Here is a 19,008-nt window from a genome sequence, read left to right as displayed (position 1 = left end):
TATTTTAAGTTTAAACAGAGTAATAATAAGCATGTTAGAGTAATAATAGACATACTTTTGAGTTTTGAGCGTTTGACTCAACATTAGTTTTTAATTTCGAAGATAGTAAAATAAATTATTAATTTTTATGTTTGAGATGAAAAGTTTAAAAGTCATTTTAATTTCTTAAATTATGTCATTGATTTTTTTTTTAAAACCATTTTAATTTCTTAAATTGTTAATAAATTTTGTGAAATTCAAAATGAAAAATTGAAGAAGGGGTAAAGAGGGGATATGAAATAGGGATCTGGTGAGGGTGGAGGCGAGGGTTGGTTCATTTGATCTGCGAGTGGAGAAGAGAATCGTGATGGGAGGAGGACACGGTCACGGCACCACCTACAAAGGAGTTACCGTTCATCACCCAAAGCGCTGGCACACTATCACCGGCAAGGGTTTGTGCGCGGTCATGTGGTCAGTTTCCACTCCACTCTTAATCTCTTTTGCCCTAATTTCATGGATTCTATGATATATTGATTTGTTTGTTGTTCCAGGTTTTGGGTATTCTACAGGGCAAAGCAAGACGGTCCTGTTGTATTGGTAACACACACTCTGTCTGATTCAATTTGTTTCACCCACCCCTGTTCTGTTCTGTTAACGATAGCGTTTTTTTTTTTCCATTTTCGATATTTTCTAGGGCTGGAGGCATCCTTGGGAGGGTCATCACGATGATCATGGCAAGGGCCATTAAGCATTCCTTAGGTATTTCACATTACCATTTTCTATCTCTACTCCCTGCAAATTAAATTTCCAACTACCTCATTTCTCCTTGTTTCTTATTTATGCATTGTTTTATAAAAATCTCCCTGCTTTCTTTCTTACTTTCAATATCGCAATGTCTGCATTTTACAACTGATGCATCTCAGAAACCACAAGATGTCATTTCAAATTGGGCTATTATTGTATGGGGTAGAGTTCCCCAAGATGACCCCCAACCTTGTATTTGATTTAAATTATACCCTTGGCAGAAGTATGAATGCTGGCTGAGCCTAGTCACTACTTGGGAAATTAGGATTCATTCACACTTTGTTTTTGGCATACATTACATAATTGCTTATCTAATAGGTAGCTATTTTGTTCCCAAAAAGTTGTGTTGGCATTTTTTGTATTTATCATCAATATATCATAATAAGCCTCTTGATGTGACCATTTTTTTTAAACCGAAGTCTTTAAAAAAAACTGTTTTTTTTCTAATCTGATACGGAAAAAAAAAATCCCTTATTTTCTTTCATTTTCATGTGGTGTACCTTTTTGACAAAGCAAGGACATTTAGCGGCTGTTTGATTTTATGATTTTCCATTTTCACTTTTGCTGAGAATATAAAATGATAAAAAAATGTTTGGAATGTTATTTTCACGTTTTTTTTTTTTTGCTGATTCGTGTTATTTTCACTTTTGTTTCCTAGAAATGGAGTTTGCATTCCTGAAAATTTTAAAATTTTGAAAACAGAATGTTTTTTCCCGTTCCAATGTTTCTGTTTGTAATATGCTACCATATTTGTAATTATAAAGAATGATTTTCTTTTCCTTATTTCACATCACTTCTTCTTTGAGCCTCCATTCTTACTGCAATGCACAGGTGGTTAAGTTTAAAATCATGGTGTCAAAACAACAATGTAATCATGATTTCTTTTTCCCAAATGGTAGCTAAATAATGGCTATTTAGTACATGCTTATTTGCACATAAGCCACTTGCCCATAAGACTTGAAAGTTGTAAAGAAATGCCTGTTTTTACATGATAAGCTTCAAAGCTGTTTGGGTGACTCTCAGTTTCTGCTGTTGGACGCAGAATCTCTATAGTTTGTTTGAATTGATAGTATGCCAAGGTGATGGCGTGTTTTGAATTTGGGTTCTTAATTTGAAAATGATGGTTGAAAGAAGGGTGGAGAAAGAACATAGTAAGTCAGAAGAAAGGAACTTATTTGAATTTGCGTAAGAAAGAAAACACATAGGAAATGGAAATAATGATAAATGCAGGCTATGTTTCTAAAAATATGGAAAATTGAACATAGTAATGATTTCCAGAAAATGAAATTAGAGAATGCAAACAGGAATTTTTTCGTGAAACACACCCTTAAGTTTTATCTCTGCTCTCTCCATTTTTACATTTACAAGTGGTTGTTAACTTGTATCGATTTAGTATATATACAACTTAGTCTTTGACACAACATTTTGAGAACTGGGATTGAGATTCAGAAAAATGTCTAAAGCCAGAAACTTCCACAAAAATGAACTGGGGAAAAAATTGTTCAGAGAAGAATTTATGTAATGATGATTGATGAGTAGCAAATGTGTTGATTTCTTGGCAGGCATGAGCTCCAAGAACAGGAAGAACAGAATTTGAAGTGTCTGTTGCTGTGGGTGTGCTGTTAGTTGAAATGTTTACTTTGATCAATTCAATAAATTTGGCTGTAAAATAAGAGATTTCTTTTTGCGTGGTTTCATGAGCATTAGATATGATTGTGCATGTTACCTGTTAACTGGGATCAAAGTCATGTCTATGTTTGGTTGGATTATTAACCATTTCGTCGCTTTTCTTAGAAATTTATGGGAGTTGACTCAATGTGTGTGTCAACTATGATAGACGTGTGTCCGCCAGTTAACAAAATGTTGTAGTGCTCTCCGTTTGTGCTAACCTATGCTTAATTGTTTTAATGGGAGCATAATTTGTTCACCAAATAATATGGATTTTTAAATGTACGAGGATGAATATAAGATTGTGCTACAAGCATGGGGATGAATAATATACTAGAATCTAACTAGTAAAATTATCACCTTATTTTTTTGTTCTCAAAACTTATATTTCTAAGAATAATTATGATTAATTAAATAGATTTATTCATCTCCACGAATCATGAGTTTGGGGCATGGATTTTTTATCTTGTACTAAACATTCCTAAGAGATTGTTCTACAAGCATGCAAGTATTACGTTATTGTTTTTAGGTTAAATTATTATTTTGATCATCTAATTTATTTTTAATGTTTCAATTTAGTCATCTAATTATTAAATGATTTAATTAAGTTTTTAATTTTTAAAAATGATTCAATTAGATCCTTCCGTTGAAATTGAAGTTTTACACACTTTTTGGTAATCTAATAAGCTCCGTTAAATACAGCAACAGTTAAAAATTGTTACTATTATAACTTTTTAAATAAAAAAAAAAAGCAGTTGTGAATTATTATAAAACAAAAAACTCAAATTCCTACTCTCTTTCTTTCTTGATGTTCTTTAAACAAGAACACACAATAACTAAGAATCCTAACCCAGAACCCAAAAATTCCATACAACCTTCATAAGAATCAGTGTTTCCCATGAGATTGACATCAAGAAGAAGCAACACGAACACGTAATTCGGAAACAGCACTTCGATGGGGCCCCACATAGTCCACTATGCTCTTCATAGCTTTGAAGTCTTGCACGTTTGTTGCAATTTCACCACCTCGGCGAGCTAGATTATGTTTTGTGCCTCCTCTAACTTCTCTGGCGACACACGAGGATTTTGATTTGATCTCAGATTCAGATAAGGATTTTGATTGGATTTGAGATTTGATTTGGGATTTGGTTAGGATTTTATATGATCTACCCATTATTCCAAAGAACAAATTTGTGCTTTTGCTTTTTTAAATAACCTGTAGCTGTTCTAAAACTGTCCATCTCTGAAAACTAGATGTTGATGGTTTTTAACTGCCATATAAAATGTAAAATTGATACGAATCTCCAAATTACTGAAGGATTTAATTGAATTATTTTTAAAATTAAAGAATCTATTTGGACCATTGAATAATTAAAAAATGAAATTAAACATTAAAAATAAATTAGAAGATCGAAACAATAATTTAGCTTTGTTTTTAAGTTCAAAACATTGGATGTGGATGTGGATGCTATCAATATCATCCTCCATTCCGAAATTCCCAGAAATTCTTGAAAAACTTACCAATTTTATTAAAGACAAAAAGTTCCTGAATCGATTTTGGTCCTAATTCCCACAAAACCCAAAAAACAAAATTATTGTAGGTCAGCTAATTTTGAAATTCCCAGCAAAGATCACAGCTCTACAAAAAATTATTATAATTTACCCCGTGCGTGAAAATATGATATCAACACCTTTAAACACCAATTACCGTATTACTTAATACAAGATTATTTAGATTAATTTTTGAATGAGAGAAATTATATACAGAATATTTATTTTATTAATCAAATATAAAATTCATTCGCTGATTTAGTTTCCAAATTAATTTCATCTGACGAACATTTATTTTTAAAAAAGGGGGTATAATTATGATGGTTGATTGAAGTGTGTAATGTTGGGCCATATGTTGACGCGTAGAATAAGGTACTTTTTTTTTTTCGAGAGAGAAAATACGGGGTGTTTCTAGACACTTCGGTATGCTCCTTCATATACATACATTATATTAGATGTGGATTGTTGTTGGAATCGAATAGAGACAAGAGAGATTAGATTAGATTACAATCAAATCAGTTTGAGGGAAGGAATTATGTCATACTTGCTACCTCATTTGCACTCCGAAGAAGAACGAGTTGTTGTCATTCGCTTCGGTCATGATTGGGATGACACCTGCATGCAGGTATACTATAGTATACTATTAGTATTACTCTCTCTCTCTCCATTCCAATTCTCCTTGCTTGTCATTGAATTAATGAAAATCATCATCTATTATACTCTACATATGTTTTGAAGGATACAATGCAATAATGCCAATTGAATTGCTGAACACGGAGCCTTTTATGTCGAATAAGGTAGCACCCCACCCCCCCCTTTCATATTTTTTTGTCTATGCCACATAAGTTAGCATACACTTTTAAATTTCATAACCATGATGCTACAAAATCCAATCGTATGTATAGCCGTATTAGAAACTTCCATTGTGGTTTGGTACGTTTGTTTAATCTCACTCTGTCTCTCATATTACTACTGTCTTTGTTGTCCACATGATTTGCAACTTAACTAACTACTTGACTCAACGATGCAATATTGCATAACAATGTTGTTTGTCTAATGGCCTAGCCGATTAATTAATTAATTTGGGTTGAAATCAGATGGATGAAGTGCTGGCATCGGTTGCTGAAAAGATAAAAAACTTCGCAGTGATTTATCTTGTGGATATCACTGAGGTGCCGGATTTCAACACCATGTACGAGTTGTATGAGCCGTGCACCGTTATGTTCTTTTTTAGGAACAAGCATATTATGATAGACCTTGGAACCGGAAACAACAATAAGATCAATTGGGCACTCAAAGACAAGCAAGAGTTCATTGATATTGTCGAAACAGTGTACCGTGGTGCAAGGAAGGGACGTGGTCTAGTCATTTCTCCCAAAGATTACTCTACCAAGTACCGCTACTGAGTTGCTTTGCTTACTTACCCTGCACTGCAATTTATTAAATTAACCATTGTAACATTGACTCTATAATATTTCATTGGCTTTCACTACTTGCTGAGCTTGTCACCACAATCCCTAATACCTGGAGTAATAATACTTCATTTATAGGCTGTGATGTTTAATCGTCGTGTAGTGTTGAATGCTAATAGACTTTGATAAGTCAAATTTCTTAAACCTTTTCTAACCCCCACTTTTAGTTTCTGTGTTTTAAATAACAACTTTAATTAATGATATAATAAAAAAGTTGTTAGTACAATGATTTATCACATTATCAAATAGTCTAATAGAATATCATGTCTAATTTTATATGGTGAATTGTCTTTTTAATTCTTCATCTATTAGCACGATGTGCTAAATTAATTTTTATGTCATTAATTAATATTATTATTTGAAAATAAAAATTTAAAATACTTAAAGGAGGATAAGTTCAAATAAGTTAAAATTTAAAGTAGGGATTAAAACTAAAAAGTTTAGAAATTAAAAAAGATAATTAGCCCTACTATTTATTATATATTAAAATAGTGTGCTTTGGATCATATAATTGCTTAGTAGAACCAAGATAGTATTGGAGACAATTTGATGTAATTTTGAAAAATTAACATACTAATAATGAAAAATGTGGAATTTTGTAACTTCTATATATATAATTTTTTAGATACACTAAAGTTTACCTAATTAGACATCATCATAATCATAATGAATTCTTTGATATATTTCTGAAGTCAAACTTTAGATGGTGTTAATATTTATTGATTCAAATCAATATTAGTTGAACTGGATATAACTTGACTCATTTTTAGTCTCACTGTCCAGATATATAATAAGAATTTTAAATAAATTTTTTAATAAAAAATATTTATTTAAACAAAATATAAAAATTGTTTATTCTTTTTTAAAATAATTTTAAAAATTTAACAAAAATATGTTTCGTATTTCATAAAATGCTCATGAGTATATAGTAAAGTCCATTAAAATATGAGATAAATTGCACCCGTGTTGGATCTAAATTTTCCTATATAATCGATGTTCTACAGTGGCTTTATAAGTGAGTTCGATATGATTTTTTTTTACTGACCCGTTAATTATTAAATTGAGTTTTGAATATATTGAAAAATAACATTTTTTACTGACAAGTTAATTACCAAATTTTAATAATTTTTCATAAAATAAAAAACATGTATGAGTGTTGTGTTTTATTTCATGTAAGCAAAATGGCGAATAAATAAAATAGTTTCCTTCCCGACCAATTTCCACCATTACACTCGGGAGAATGTGTAACTTGCGCTTTAGAGACAGAATGGGAGGGTAATATGGTAATAGTCACCTCAACCCACCCCATAACCAACCCCTTCATAATCTCCTTATCCTATCTTGATCCTTCACTTCACTTCTTCCATTCTCTCCCTCCCTCAAATCCCAAACCAGCAAAAACCTTTCTTCACAAAATGGCCTCAACAACTCTAACAACCCTCACCCTCCGCACGCTATCTTATCCTACACCCTCCTCTTCTTACCCTACGCACCTCTCCGCCAAACCCTCCTCCCTCCAATTCCCCAATCTCTCCCACCGCGCCGCCACCACGCGCCGCCCCCGTGTCGTCGTCTCCGCCGTTGAGGCGCCGGAGAAAATCACCAAGCTCGGCGACGAAATCGCCGGACTCACGCTCGAGGAGGCCAAGAACCTCGTCGACTTCCTCCAGGACAAGCTCGGCGTCTCCGCGGCGGCGTTCGCCCCTGTGGCAGTCGCCGCGGGTGCCGGCGGCGCTGTGGCGGACGCGCCGGCGGTGGTTGAGGAGAAGACGGAGTTCGACGTGGTGATCGAGGAGGTGCCGAGCAACGCTCGAATCGCGGTGATTAAGGCGGTGAGGGCATTGACGAACCTAGCGCTGAAGGAGGCGAAGGAGTTGATCGAAGGGTTGCCGAAGAAGTTCAAGGAAGGGATTTCAAAGGACGAAGCTGAAGATGCGAAGAAGCAACTCGAAGAAGCTGGTGCCAAGGTTACCATTGCTTAAACACTGTTTAGCTGCAGCATATATGTTCTGCTTCTTCTTTTGTTGGTTGTAGTTGAGTTCACCAGTACACTGTAATTTCATTTCCATTTTGTCTGGATTTCAATCTTTTATTTGTAATGAGGAAATATGAGTTCTTATTTTTATATTATTTTTTTTAATGCGTATGAGGTGTTTGTTGAAATGGGTGAAAAGGGGTTTTAAATTACTGAAATTGAAAATATGCTACTCTTAACTACTTGCTGAACTTGTCAGCATGCATAATCCCAAATACCTGAAGTAACAATACTTCATCTGTGTGATGTTTAATTAGTGATGGCTATGCTCCATGTTAACGTTAGTGTGTTGAATGTTGTTTATGGGCATTGCTTTGTAGTGGATTTTGTAGGAACTGATAAGCTATTCAATTTCTTTGTTTAACTCTCCCGTTTATTCTTTTCAATTTGCACTATCGAGCTTAACTCTCTGCTTTCGGACTTAGTTCTGAAATCCTGGCTACACAAAGGTTTCTCAGAAACTGCAAAAGCTTGCAATGTGTGGCTATAAAGATTAAAATCGTTACTAGTTGTTACATATACAAGTTATCAGTCAACAGCCACGTATGATTGTTAAATTTGGGGTTTTCTGCATGTTTAGAAAGTGTACGTTCACTTACAATACAATAGACGACTATAAGTAATGTTTACTTCGGAGGAAGTAAATTAAGAATCGAAGATTGAAAGGATAAGAATAGAAATAAAATGATGTGTTAAATGGATTAATTTGAATAAAAAATGAAGAAATAGACAGGTTTTTTTTAATAGAAAATAAATAAAATAAATATTTTAAAAACTTCTTATACTAATTAAAAAAATAACTATAAAGATTTGTTGTTTTTATTATATTTTTTTCCTTCAAATATTTTAATTTTTTATGTTATAAAATATAATTGGCTTAATTAATTTTTTTTTTGAAATACAAGTCGTTTCATATTATTATCTAACATTCGTTTTTTATTAATCAAGTATTTGAAAAAAATTTAAGTTATATTTCACTATTTGTCGTTAGTCATCTTACTTTAGAGTGATGTCATGTCCAATTACTAACATGTCATTGAGATTTTATGTCAGGTTATCACTTAACGAAAGACAACTCATAACTTGTATAAAATAAAATTAAAAAAAATTCAGGTACTTGATTGGAAAAAATAAATAAATGTTGGGTGACAATTTGAAAATGATCTAAATTTCAAATATGAAAAACTTAATTAAGTCTAAATTATTTAGTTTTTTAAATATTAAAAAAATAAAGAAAAATAAAAATTGGAACACACTTTCCCCCTCGAATTTATCGGCTGATGAGATTTTTTAGTAAGCCTGCAAACTTAATTTCACTTCCTTTAAATTTCCATTTATCTAAGCCATAAAAGATCTTTCTTACTTTCTTTCTAAATAGTAATTATATACAACTAATCATAGGCTTAAGGCGAGGAAGCAGCCACTCTGTTGACATAGTATGAAGATTCTATTCTAACTTTTAGTAATGATCATATTATTAAAATTGATGCGAGAACATTCCCCAAAAAATATTGTAACGAGAACGTTATATCGTGTAAATCTTACAATACAGGTAAAACAAAACGCTACATTGAACAATCATCCATAAACAAATAAATAAAAGAAGAAAAAATTGTAGCAATTAGAAGTGCCAATCATTGATTGCACCCAAAAACCAACCATTGTTTGGGGAAAGTTCAATCCTGGTACACTAATTGGTTCGACATTTTAATTTGAATAAGCTTTGGTTTATTGAAAAGGAACTGGAACACCCTGCTTCTTGTTAACAATAGCCATTGCCTTGTAGCGAGTACCCATACCAATGGGAACACCTTCATCAGGTCCTTCCCAAAAGGAAGCTTCACCATCACCTACAAGACGCCAGTATCCTGTCCTCAAAGATTCAGCCTGTTCCTCCGTGCAGTTTTGTAGGAGTGCCTCAACACGAAAATTTATTCCAAGCAAACCGAGAAATTCAGATTGAGTAATTGGTCCATGAACAGACACTTCTCCTGCATATATATAATCATTAAATTAGTCGAAAACTAATCTTTGCTTTCTGACCTAATATATATACTTCTGATGTCTGATTCTAATCAACATATAGTTTGTAACAACTACAAGCATTTGCAAACGCACCTGAAGCTTCCTCCGCGGAATGCCTAATGGAAGCAAAGTCAACATATGCACTGAGATCTGCTGATCCAGGATTGTCTAGAAGGTTGACAAACTTGTGTTTCCGAATTGCCTGCATAAATACATACACCATACAAGAAAGCACAAATAAATAGTATCTAATTTAATCTTTAGCATGATTATCAAACTCTCGAGTTAACTCACTAACTCTTACGAGTCTACGAGTCCACTTGTCCTCTACGAGTTAACTCTTGAGTAAACTCTTTTTTTTAAGTAGACTCTGGGCAAACTCTATAAACTCTAAGTAAACTCAGTAAACTCTTGAGTTTACCACCGAGTTAACGAGTTAGCAAGTTAAAAAAATTAGACCAAAATATAAGTCATTTTTTATTGTTTTCTCTCTGTATAGCATTCAACATACCTTCATTTAGTATGTTATTCTCAAATACAAAATTTTCACTTTTAATAATATCAAACTTTTGTTCTCTAATAATATCAAACCCTCAATGAGAATGATCTACCACTATTATAACCTCTTCAAGTTATTATTCTAATAATGATGTATTATTACTAGACTTGGCTAATTAAATATTCTGAACTTTATGATTTAGTGTTTTGCTTTATTATATTGTTAAAATGTTTAATTAATATGTTATTTATAGATATTTTTTTTATTATTTTTATATGAAGTAGACTCTTGCGAGTCTACGAGTTAAGTATGGAACTCTCACACGTCTGCGTAAACTCTCGAGTTTGATAACCTTGATCTTTAGGATGACAATTATTTATAATAACACATCTAACAGTTCCCCATGGCACAGTACTACAACAGATTCCAGTGGCCACTGATCACAAAAAAACAAGCAAGGATAGTAGAAGAAAAGACAGATCTTGAGGTGGCTAGAATCCTCCACTGACAGAAACCCAAGGCAAGAAGAAAAACTCAATATGTATTATTTACTGGAAATAGGAACGGTTACAGAAGAATAACCCTCCTGTAACCCCAGACCCGAACTCCTTACAGAGATCCAGAGAGCATTCCCTGTCCTGCTGAACAGCACACTAACAAATTGCATAACTGTGATAAGCACCCAAGCGCTTAGGGAACCCTCCCCTAAAAGCTAACTGTTAGGGGGAAGAAGTAAACCACTTGAGTAGTTCACCAATCATCCACCCCATATCATTCGATGTTGGACTTAGGCACCCTATAATACCCAAAGTCCCTATCAAATTTCTCCCCACGCTCCATTCCATTCATATTTCTCCCCATAGAAGTGTATTTCCCCCCAAATCAGTAATTAACAATACATCTCAGCCTTCCCTGTTTTTCCTTTTCCTTTCTTATCCCTCCTCTCAAACACACCATATTTTGTGCTCATGTGTCTTCATTTGAGTTTTTCTCTCCTTGGACCCCTCTATGGATATCTACATTCCAATCATAAGGCATGCTCCAACAGAGAGAGATTGTGATTTATTGTCATTATGCTTATTAAATTTTATTAGAAACTTAATCAACATGTGTTGCTTATGCTAATATTTCCAGGGTATTATAATACAAGACAAAAAGTAGGATATAGGATACTACACTTGGGATACAGAAGACAGTAAAACTAAAAAGCGAGACTTTTAAGAATAAGATGGGAAAGATGCTAGACCTGAAGACTGTCCGAGATTACTCCATTCAAGCCATAGTCAATGATTAGAGCTCCACCCCCATCAGAACTTATCCTGTCAACAATGGTCTGAGTCAACTCCATGGCTTGAGGGGAAACTTCAATTTGATTGAGATCTGCAATTTCCTCAGGTGCAGCCCACTTGCACCGCTTTAATAGATAGAGAGTAGCAGGTGTAGGCTGTGGTGAAAGAACAAAATGAAACCTATCCAATATATGTAAGAAGTATCAATACACTAAACCCAGAAGAAATTAAATTTCAAAGAGTAGGTTACATTACAATACTTACGATGAATCTTCTGCCACATCAACCATTTTCTCACACCAGCCACGAGATGCTTTCTGCAGAGCCCAGGAAAAGAAATCACGCTTCACAGAAATGTAACACCAAGAGCAATATAGAAAAGGCAGGATTTGACAGAGAAGTTGAATTTCATTTTTTTTGGCACTTGTATAAAGTATAGTATGACATGACTTTTATTGTAGTGGACATTAAGGAAATAAAACTACAATGTTTGCCAAGCTCAAACTCTTTGAAGCAGGAAGTTATTGGAAATTTGGAATTGTTTAAGCAAGATGGAGGCAACAGTTGAGGTTCAAACTTATCTCTTACATTTTATTCAGCCCCTTGATGACCAACCAGTAAGATAGCATTATAGCAAAGGCACAGACAGTAGTTGGATTGGACTAACTCAATGAAGTGCCAGTAAAAATGAAAATATAATAATAAACATAGCAGAGGATGAAAAAATGCAGAAGGAAAAATAGCCAAGACACGGGAAGAAACATTGAAAGCAAAAAATTGCAGAATTTCAAATTTCATAACTTAATTGTGCAGCTTGATAGATGTTTTTAGTTTTTAATTCAGCTTAATAGCACAAGCATTGTATAACCTGAAACTGATGGACTGGTAGGGCATCGAAGAACTCATGCGCAATAATAATTGTTGGCGCTGGAGCACAGCAAAAGCAATAACTTGGTCAGGGCATTATTTGAATATAGTCCAATAGGATATTTTATAGTAACACAGAACAGAGAACAAATTTAGAATTTCATATACAAAGTTGCACATCATATTTTGGAAAAGCATTACACACATCCTGAAGGAACCTGCTCCAGTGTAGCATGCCATGATACAGGAGTTCCAAACAAGGACCTGGCTGTTCTTGTATCAGTATCTTGAGAAGCATTCTCTTCATCAGTGCATTTCAAGTTCTGGTGCTGAAGCTTCTGTAGTGCTGGACTACACTCCACCAAGTGTACATGCAATGACTCAATGAAGTTCTTAAACTTTGAAGCACCCTATAAGAAATTAAAAACTGTGTTCCCTTGTAACAATGATATGGTGCCTTGTCTATATGCAGTTGAGAATGTAAAAAAAGAAAAAAGGTTTAAACAGAAATTCAAGCATAAAAGCATATCATACGCGAAGGAGATCGGCCATGAGAGTTCCTCGCCCCGGGCCAAGCTCAACTAGATTTACTCCTTGTGGTTGGCCCATTTGCTCCCAAAGACACATCACCCAGACACCAACCATCTAAGTTTAAATAAACAACAAGGTGTTAAATATTTGAATCCTTATGGCATTGACAAGCTTTAACTCTAGTTCATGCCCCCAACAACAGACATAGTTAAATAAATGGATAATTCACTTCACCTCACCTCACCAAACATCTGGCTAACTTCAGGTGAGGTGATAAAATCACCTTCTGCTCCAAAAACATCTCGATTGATGTAATAACCAGCTTTAGGATTTGTCAAAACCTCGGACATGTACTCACCTAGCGAAATAGGGCCTCCACGAAACTGATAATAATGAGAAACATCAAATAAAAACGGTGAGACCCAAGTGGTAAAAACCCAATTTTTATGATGTTAAAATTGAATAGAATAGAATAGAACCTTGATTATGCCTTTGAGGTGTTTGACGAGTTCGGAATCAGAAGTGGGGTGGTGAGAATGCTCTGGCACAAGAGAAAGACGTTGAGTGGGAGAGTTTGAATAAAAAAAGAAATGAAGGAAAGTTGAAGAGAGTACCAGGTGGATTGTAAAGGGAAGAACGGTCGATGGAGATTGTAGCGGCAGTGGACTCTGAAGAAGAAGAAGAAGAACAAAGCCTTCTCCGATAAAACCGCGGCACTGCGTACACATTCACTGCGGGACGATGAAGTGAGTAACATTGTCGCAACACTTGTCTCAGCATTTCTTCTTTAGTTTTGTTTCAAAGCACTGAATTAATGGGGTTTTATATGGAACAAGAGTTAAGGTTGCTGTTATATGCTGGGATACCATTGTCCTCTTCCCTCGCCATTTGTCTAGGTATTTTTCAAGGTTTTCTAACGAAAATATAACAAGAATAATAGTTTTTTTTATAAAAATTAATTACTATGCATATTATATTTTGTAACCAGTAAAACAATGAATCTTTTTTTTTTTTTCTTAATAACTTTTTTCATCCGTATTTTTTCTCTCTTAATAATTGTAATAGTGTAATTGATTTTCAAACCTACCAACCTAATGAAACATTTAAATTATTTATCAAAAGGATAAAAACGTTTAATTTTTGGCGTAAAAAAATACTTCGTATGTGAAATATGTATAGGATATAAAAGAAAAGTCATAACCAAGTATTTAACTAAATTGATTCAATTGTGTGCTGTGAATTGTTATAAACTTGATATATGTTTTTGATTCCGTTAGAAAAAAAATAAAGTCATATATTACACATGTAGGAGTTAAGGTAGGAAAAGTTTATACCATATGCTTAATCTTCAACTTTGATATTCAACGTTTTGTATTAACTTTTTTTTTTTTGGCTTTTTATGAGTGTTTCTTCTGTTGGTTTTGTTTTCATCAAAATTTCATTAGTTCTTTTTCACAGGCAAAACTTCATTAGTTAATACCTTATTATATTCATTTTTCATTCTTCAAACTTTGGAGGTCATAGTTTATTTAATAAAATTTCTTTTACTATTAAAAATAATAACAAATAACAAATGCATTTATGAACAAGTTATTGGTTTGAGTGAAGATAAACTTAAATCTCTTAAGCAAGTGAACAAGTTTTGAATTCTTATTCTTGTAGAGAACTTAGTTGTGATAGAGTATGTCATTTTTAAACCCTTCAAATCTCAAAGGATATTACTCCAGGTGAACAAATTGAAAACAGTACTCCTCATAATCATGAGTTAAATTCATTTTTTAGTCTTCTATTTTTTTTTTAGATTCAATTTGGTTTTTTTTGTTTTTTTTTTTTTCAATTTAATCCTCTAATTTTTAAAATCGATTTGATTTTTACCTTTAATTTTTTTAGGTTCAATTTGGTCCTCTAAGTTTAAAAACAATTCTTTTTTTGTGAAAATATTTATTTTGTAGCAGTTTAAAATTATTTAGTTGTTGTTTTGAAATGTCGCACAATATGATTTTTTATAATTTAGATTGAAAAATCAAATTGAATCAATTTAAAAAATTAGAGAACCAAATTCAATTAAAAAATTTTAGATGATCAAATTGAACTTAAATAATAATTAGAGGACTAAAAAACTAATTTAACCTAACCACATGCTTAAAAAAACATAGGTAGAAAATCATTAGTATATAGTTTAAATTATATAATGACAAGACTTAATTATTTAAGATTTTGTTGATGTGTGTTTTTCTTATTTTTCAAAAAATATTTTGATGATATTTAATACATTTTACTATTTAATACATACTCCGAAGGCAAATGTTGATAAAACTATTATTTCATAATGAGGTTAAATATATTGTTTAACCTTGCAAATAAAATAATAGTCTATATTATGTTTGGTTTTTTAGTTGAAAATTGATTGTGAGAAATCAGATCTGTCCTTCCTATTAGAGGAGTAATTTTCATGTAAGGAATTTCAGCATAGACTCATTATTATTCATTGTGGGATGATTGCTTTTTATGATTTGTACATTGAGAACTATGTATATATATTTTTTAAAAGCGTGCATAGAGGAAAGATGATTGTTTCTTCACGTGTAATTTGTGTATGTTAAATACTTACATTGATAAACTAGCCGAGACATTAAAAAGATTAGTAGTGTTTAAGTTTTGCCCTCATCTTAACTTGAGTTACCCATGATGATTATCTAATTTTTAGACTTGGTGAAATAGTGAGTTTTGGATCATATAATTGCAAAATAGTACTGAGCATGATTTGCTGTAATTTTGAAAATTTAAGATGCTGCTAATGAAAAATGTGTGGATTGATTTGGAACTTTTAGTCAATGAAGTTTAAGCATAGGGAGCAATTCTTCATTCCTTTCACGTGGGCTTGTCATCTTTTATAGGTTCTTGCTGCATAACTTTCTTTATTTCTTGGTTAGGATTGCATTTTGGATACATGAGTAAAGCATAGGCAATCTTTTTCATATGATTCACTTGTTTTAAAAGTCATTTCTTTGCATCTCTTCTCTATATAAATTAGAATATCTATATTGATTGAGAGTATTTTTAGCTGCTCTTTCTCAGTAAAAGTGTTTCTAGAAGTTTTTCTTCAATGAGAGTGCACTCAGAAAAAAATTCAATTTTTAAAACAAATCATCAATAATAAAAAATAATTTTATGTCACAATATAAAATATTTATCATAAATTTAAAATATATATTATAAATTCAAAAATATTTATTTATCATAAATTTTAATTATAATTATAATTTCAAAAGTATTTTATTTGTTATAAACTTTAGTCATATAAAATAAATATTCATCCCATGTATTGAACAATCTTAAATATAGTTCTAATATAAATTTATTTAGTTAACTTCTTTGAGCTTAACTAAATATTTTTTTCAATTTCTAACTCAATGCTACAATACTTACCTACCTTACCTGCTAGACAGGAGAGTCATATGTTACAAACAAAGAAAGGAAAGACCCAACTCATGTATGTTCATTGTGCTAGTAACAATTGAAAAAGTAGCCTTCTTGGGTCAATCTCATCCTCTCCATTCCCCCACAAGGCTTAGGCTTAGGATCTGTTGTCTAGTAGTCCCATGCATAAGTCCCTGCCCTTGTAAAATAAACAAGATGGGTCACAAAAATAACTAAGGTTTCATCCATAAAACTTTCCATACTTTGAGTCTTACAGGAATAGTTGTTCCGAAACAAGGCTTAAAATAACCCATAAAAGATTTGTCTAATTATCCAATTAGAAAGATAGGTTGGCACTATTGGTATAGGAATGCTGCTGACACAAACAAGTTCAGTGGTCTCTATGTATATGCTTATTAGAAATGAGAGTGCATTATTATTAGGTACAAGTGTCATGTCCAATTCTAATTAAGTGTAATTACAAGGTCAAATCATCATGCATGCATATTCAAAAAAGTGTTCAAGATTGAAGTTGGCATCTGAGTTTTAAGATGTCCCAGGTAAGGGAGGGTGATGTGTGTGAATCGAGCTTTTGGTGACATGTACCTTTGATTTGATTAAATAATGATAAAGTAAATCACGGTTTCTTCTCATTTTTTATATCTTTCACCCTCTGCATACATCCACACACGGAACATGCCTTATTTTAATAATTAAGGTTAAACATATAATTTAGTTCTTATACGCGTTACGCGTTGATAGTTAACTCTTGTGTAGCCTATTCTTAAAATTTGTTTTTGTTTACTCTCAATAGGAAAATTCGTCTACCTTCAATTAGAGATTTGACTAGCATGAATGAATTTATCATTAATTAAAAACATTTTGTATTTGATCAATGGGTTAAAATATATTTTTTATTCTAAAAACATCATCAAATCTTTTGTCTTAGTCCTTAAACTTTTTTGTCTTAGTCCTTAAACTTTTTTCAAAGGGTTTTGGTCCTCAAATTTCTAACAAGTGAAATTGGTTCCTCATTCTAACTTGGCTAACATTTTTCTTGGATTACGACCAATTTTGACTAAATTTTCAAGGAACAAAACCATGATTATAAAAATTCAAGAACTAAGACCAATTTTGACCAAAATTTCAGGAGAAAAAAATATTTCACTCTAATAATAATGATTTCTTAACTCAATTGCCAATTTTTTAAAATATTGAGCAAATGTTAAAGAAACAAACAATTTTAATAGGCTAAAATATAATTTTAGTTTACTACATTTTTGTGTTGTCCGAATTTAATCATTTGTTTTAAAATCCCCAATTTGGTTATTTATGTTTATCAATGGACCCAAAATCGCGCTCAAAGTCACTCTTACAATGCGATCCCAAATCTAAACATATTCTTACTCCTACAATGTGATTCTCTGCACTTGCTTCAAGTTTTCATATTAGAGCTTGATGATGAGCGGAGATTGCCACAAAATGGTTGATTTTCATTGGAAGATCTATGATGGAGATTGCCACAAAATGGTTGATTTTCATTGGAAGATCTATGATAGAGACGATAGAAATAAAAACTTTAAAAAACTAGAAAAAACACTTATTTTATAGAGACCAAAATAGTTATTTAAGTCTTAATTTTATTTCAAGTAATCCAAGAATCAATCCATCAACTCATCTAGTGGTAAAAGCAACTAAAAGAGGTGGAAACAACTTGATCAAGGAAAACACTTCTCATTCATTAGTTATAATCTATTGGCACCAAAAACATCCAATCAATTAAGTTCCAAATAACTGAGGATGCAGACAAAGGAGTGTCACTGCCATACAAAAAAGGGAAGTCTCATGGAACGGCAAAGGTTTGGTGAATAAAACATATTTATGTAACATACGGCAATCAATTGAAAGAATAAAAATAGACTAACATATTTGTTTGTCTCTACCTCTGTTCCAATTTCATTACAGGTACAAAGGAGAAGGGAGGGGAGGGGAGGGGCGGGGAGGGGAGGAGGGGACATAACATTGTTGTTAGAGATTTCAGCTCAAGAGCTATAAGATGACTAGCATATCAAGCAGCAAATAATTTGCATTTCTCTGAATCATAGCACTAGTCTACACCAATGAACAATCTCTTATTCTGTTCTTCCATTTATTATGGAATAGAAGAAAAGAAATACTAGCAACACATTATTGTAAACATACTTATTGACTGAAATTTATTTAAAATCACAAGGTTTCAATAATTTTTAACCCCTAGTAAGGAGTGTATTAGAGTGTATTACTAGCACTTCTCAATAGAAAAGGTGAAAATAAAATTCTCAGCAAGGAAAATCATTATGAAATGAATTGTGCTTAAATAACAGTATGAATGACTGAACTTTATTTTAAATCACAAGTTTTCGATACTTATTGGCAGGAATACATTTGAAAGACACTTTATAATTAAATGACAGTATAAAAACTCTTTACATGCTACAAGAAATGTGCAGTCTAGCATCCTAACAATAGCGTTGACCCCGAAACCAACGCTAATGGCATTGGTGATGTAAAGGTTTAATTTAAAAGAAAAAAAAACTAAACCTCCTTAGCATTGACTTAAACCACAGCTAATTTGAAAGTGTTACTGTTGTGTTGGTCCTAGCCAGCGCTAGTGATGGCATTCAAGGCTAAGGAAGACAATTCTATCCAGACCTTACGGGTAGCCACCAAATTCAAAGAAGCCCCCTGACATTCAATTATTGAAGGTAACAACACAACTAAACAGATACTTTGTCAAATACAAATTACACATGAACCAAACTGTATAATTCTTCTCAAACACTTCCCATGTAATAATTTTTTAGAAACAGTCTTGATATTTGGCTATTG

General features: G+C 32.6%; 4 protein-coding genes across 5 annotated transcripts; 3 read left to right on the top strand and 1 right to left on the bottom strand.

Annotated features, from left to right (window-relative positions):
- Positions 1-256: 256 nt before the first annotated feature.
- Positions 257-2,736, top strand: LOC114373714 (NADH dehydrogenase [ubiquinone] 1 beta subcomplex subunit 2-like). The gene is made up of 4 exons (XM_028331235.1): positions 257-450; positions 531-576; positions 674-738; positions 2,346-2,736. The coding sequence occupies exons 1-3, from the start codon at positions 347-349 to the stop codon at positions 725-727; spliced, it is 204 nt and encodes a 67-aa protein (XP_028187036.1). The 5' UTR covers positions 257-346; the 3' UTR covers positions 728-738; positions 2,346-2,736.
- A 1,720-nt stretch (positions 2,737-4,456) lies between these two features.
- On the top strand, positions 4,457-5,630 carry LOC114373692 (thioredoxin-like protein YLS8). 2 transcript variants are annotated; one of them, XM_028331206.1, is made up of 3 exons: positions 4,458-4,627; positions 4,741-4,799; positions 5,100-5,630. In XM_028331206.1, exons 2-3 carry the CDS (start codon positions 4,755-4,757, stop codon positions 5,406-5,408), a joined length of 354 nt encoding a protein of 117 aa, XP_028187007.1. In that variant the 5' UTR covers positions 4,458-4,627; positions 4,741-4,754; the 3' UTR covers positions 5,409-5,630. The 2 variants fall into 2 exon arrangements, with proteins under 2 accessions (XP_028187008.1, XP_028187007.1); XM_028331207.1 differs by lacking the exon at positions 4,741-4,799 and having other exon boundaries at positions 4,457-4,627.
- A 1,179-nt stretch (positions 5,631-6,809) lies between these two features.
- On the top strand, positions 6,810-7,620 carry LOC114377083 (50S ribosomal protein L12, chloroplastic-like). The gene has a single exon (XM_028335475.1). It carries the CDS (start codon positions 6,890-6,892, stop codon positions 7,454-7,456), a length of 567 nt encoding a protein of 188 aa, XP_028191276.1. The 5' UTR covers positions 6,810-6,889; the 3' UTR covers positions 7,457-7,620.
- Positions 7,621-9,020: 1,400 nt separating this feature from the next.
- LOC114377419 (protein arginine methyltransferase NDUFAF7 homolog, mitochondrial) lies at positions 9,021-13,607 on the bottom strand. Its single transcript, XM_028335914.1, has 10 exons — positions 13,335-13,607; positions 13,200-13,261; positions 12,960-13,103; positions 12,724-12,834; positions 12,395-12,599; positions 12,191-12,249; positions 11,587-11,639; positions 11,280-11,502; positions 9,628-9,736; positions 9,021-9,500 (listed from the first exon to the last, which is right to left on the bottom strand). The coding sequence occupies exons 1-10, from the start codon at positions 13,498-13,500 to the stop codon at positions 9,238-9,240; spliced, it is 1,395 nt and encodes a 464-aa protein (XP_028191715.1). The 5' UTR covers positions 13,501-13,607; the 3' UTR covers positions 9,021-9,237.
- Between the last annotated feature and the right edge of the window lie 5,401 nt (positions 13,608-19,008).

Source organism: Glycine soja, chromosome 11, assembly GCF_004193775.1.
Source record: "Glycine soja cultivar W05 chromosome 11, ASM419377v2, whole genome shotgun sequence".
In the NCBI taxonomy this organism is placed as follows: Eukaryota; Viridiplantae; Streptophyta; class Magnoliopsida; order Fabales; family Fabaceae; genus Glycine; species Glycine soja.
Note: the sequence above shows the minus strand (reverse complement) of the source record. Positions and strands in the feature narration are given on the sequence as shown.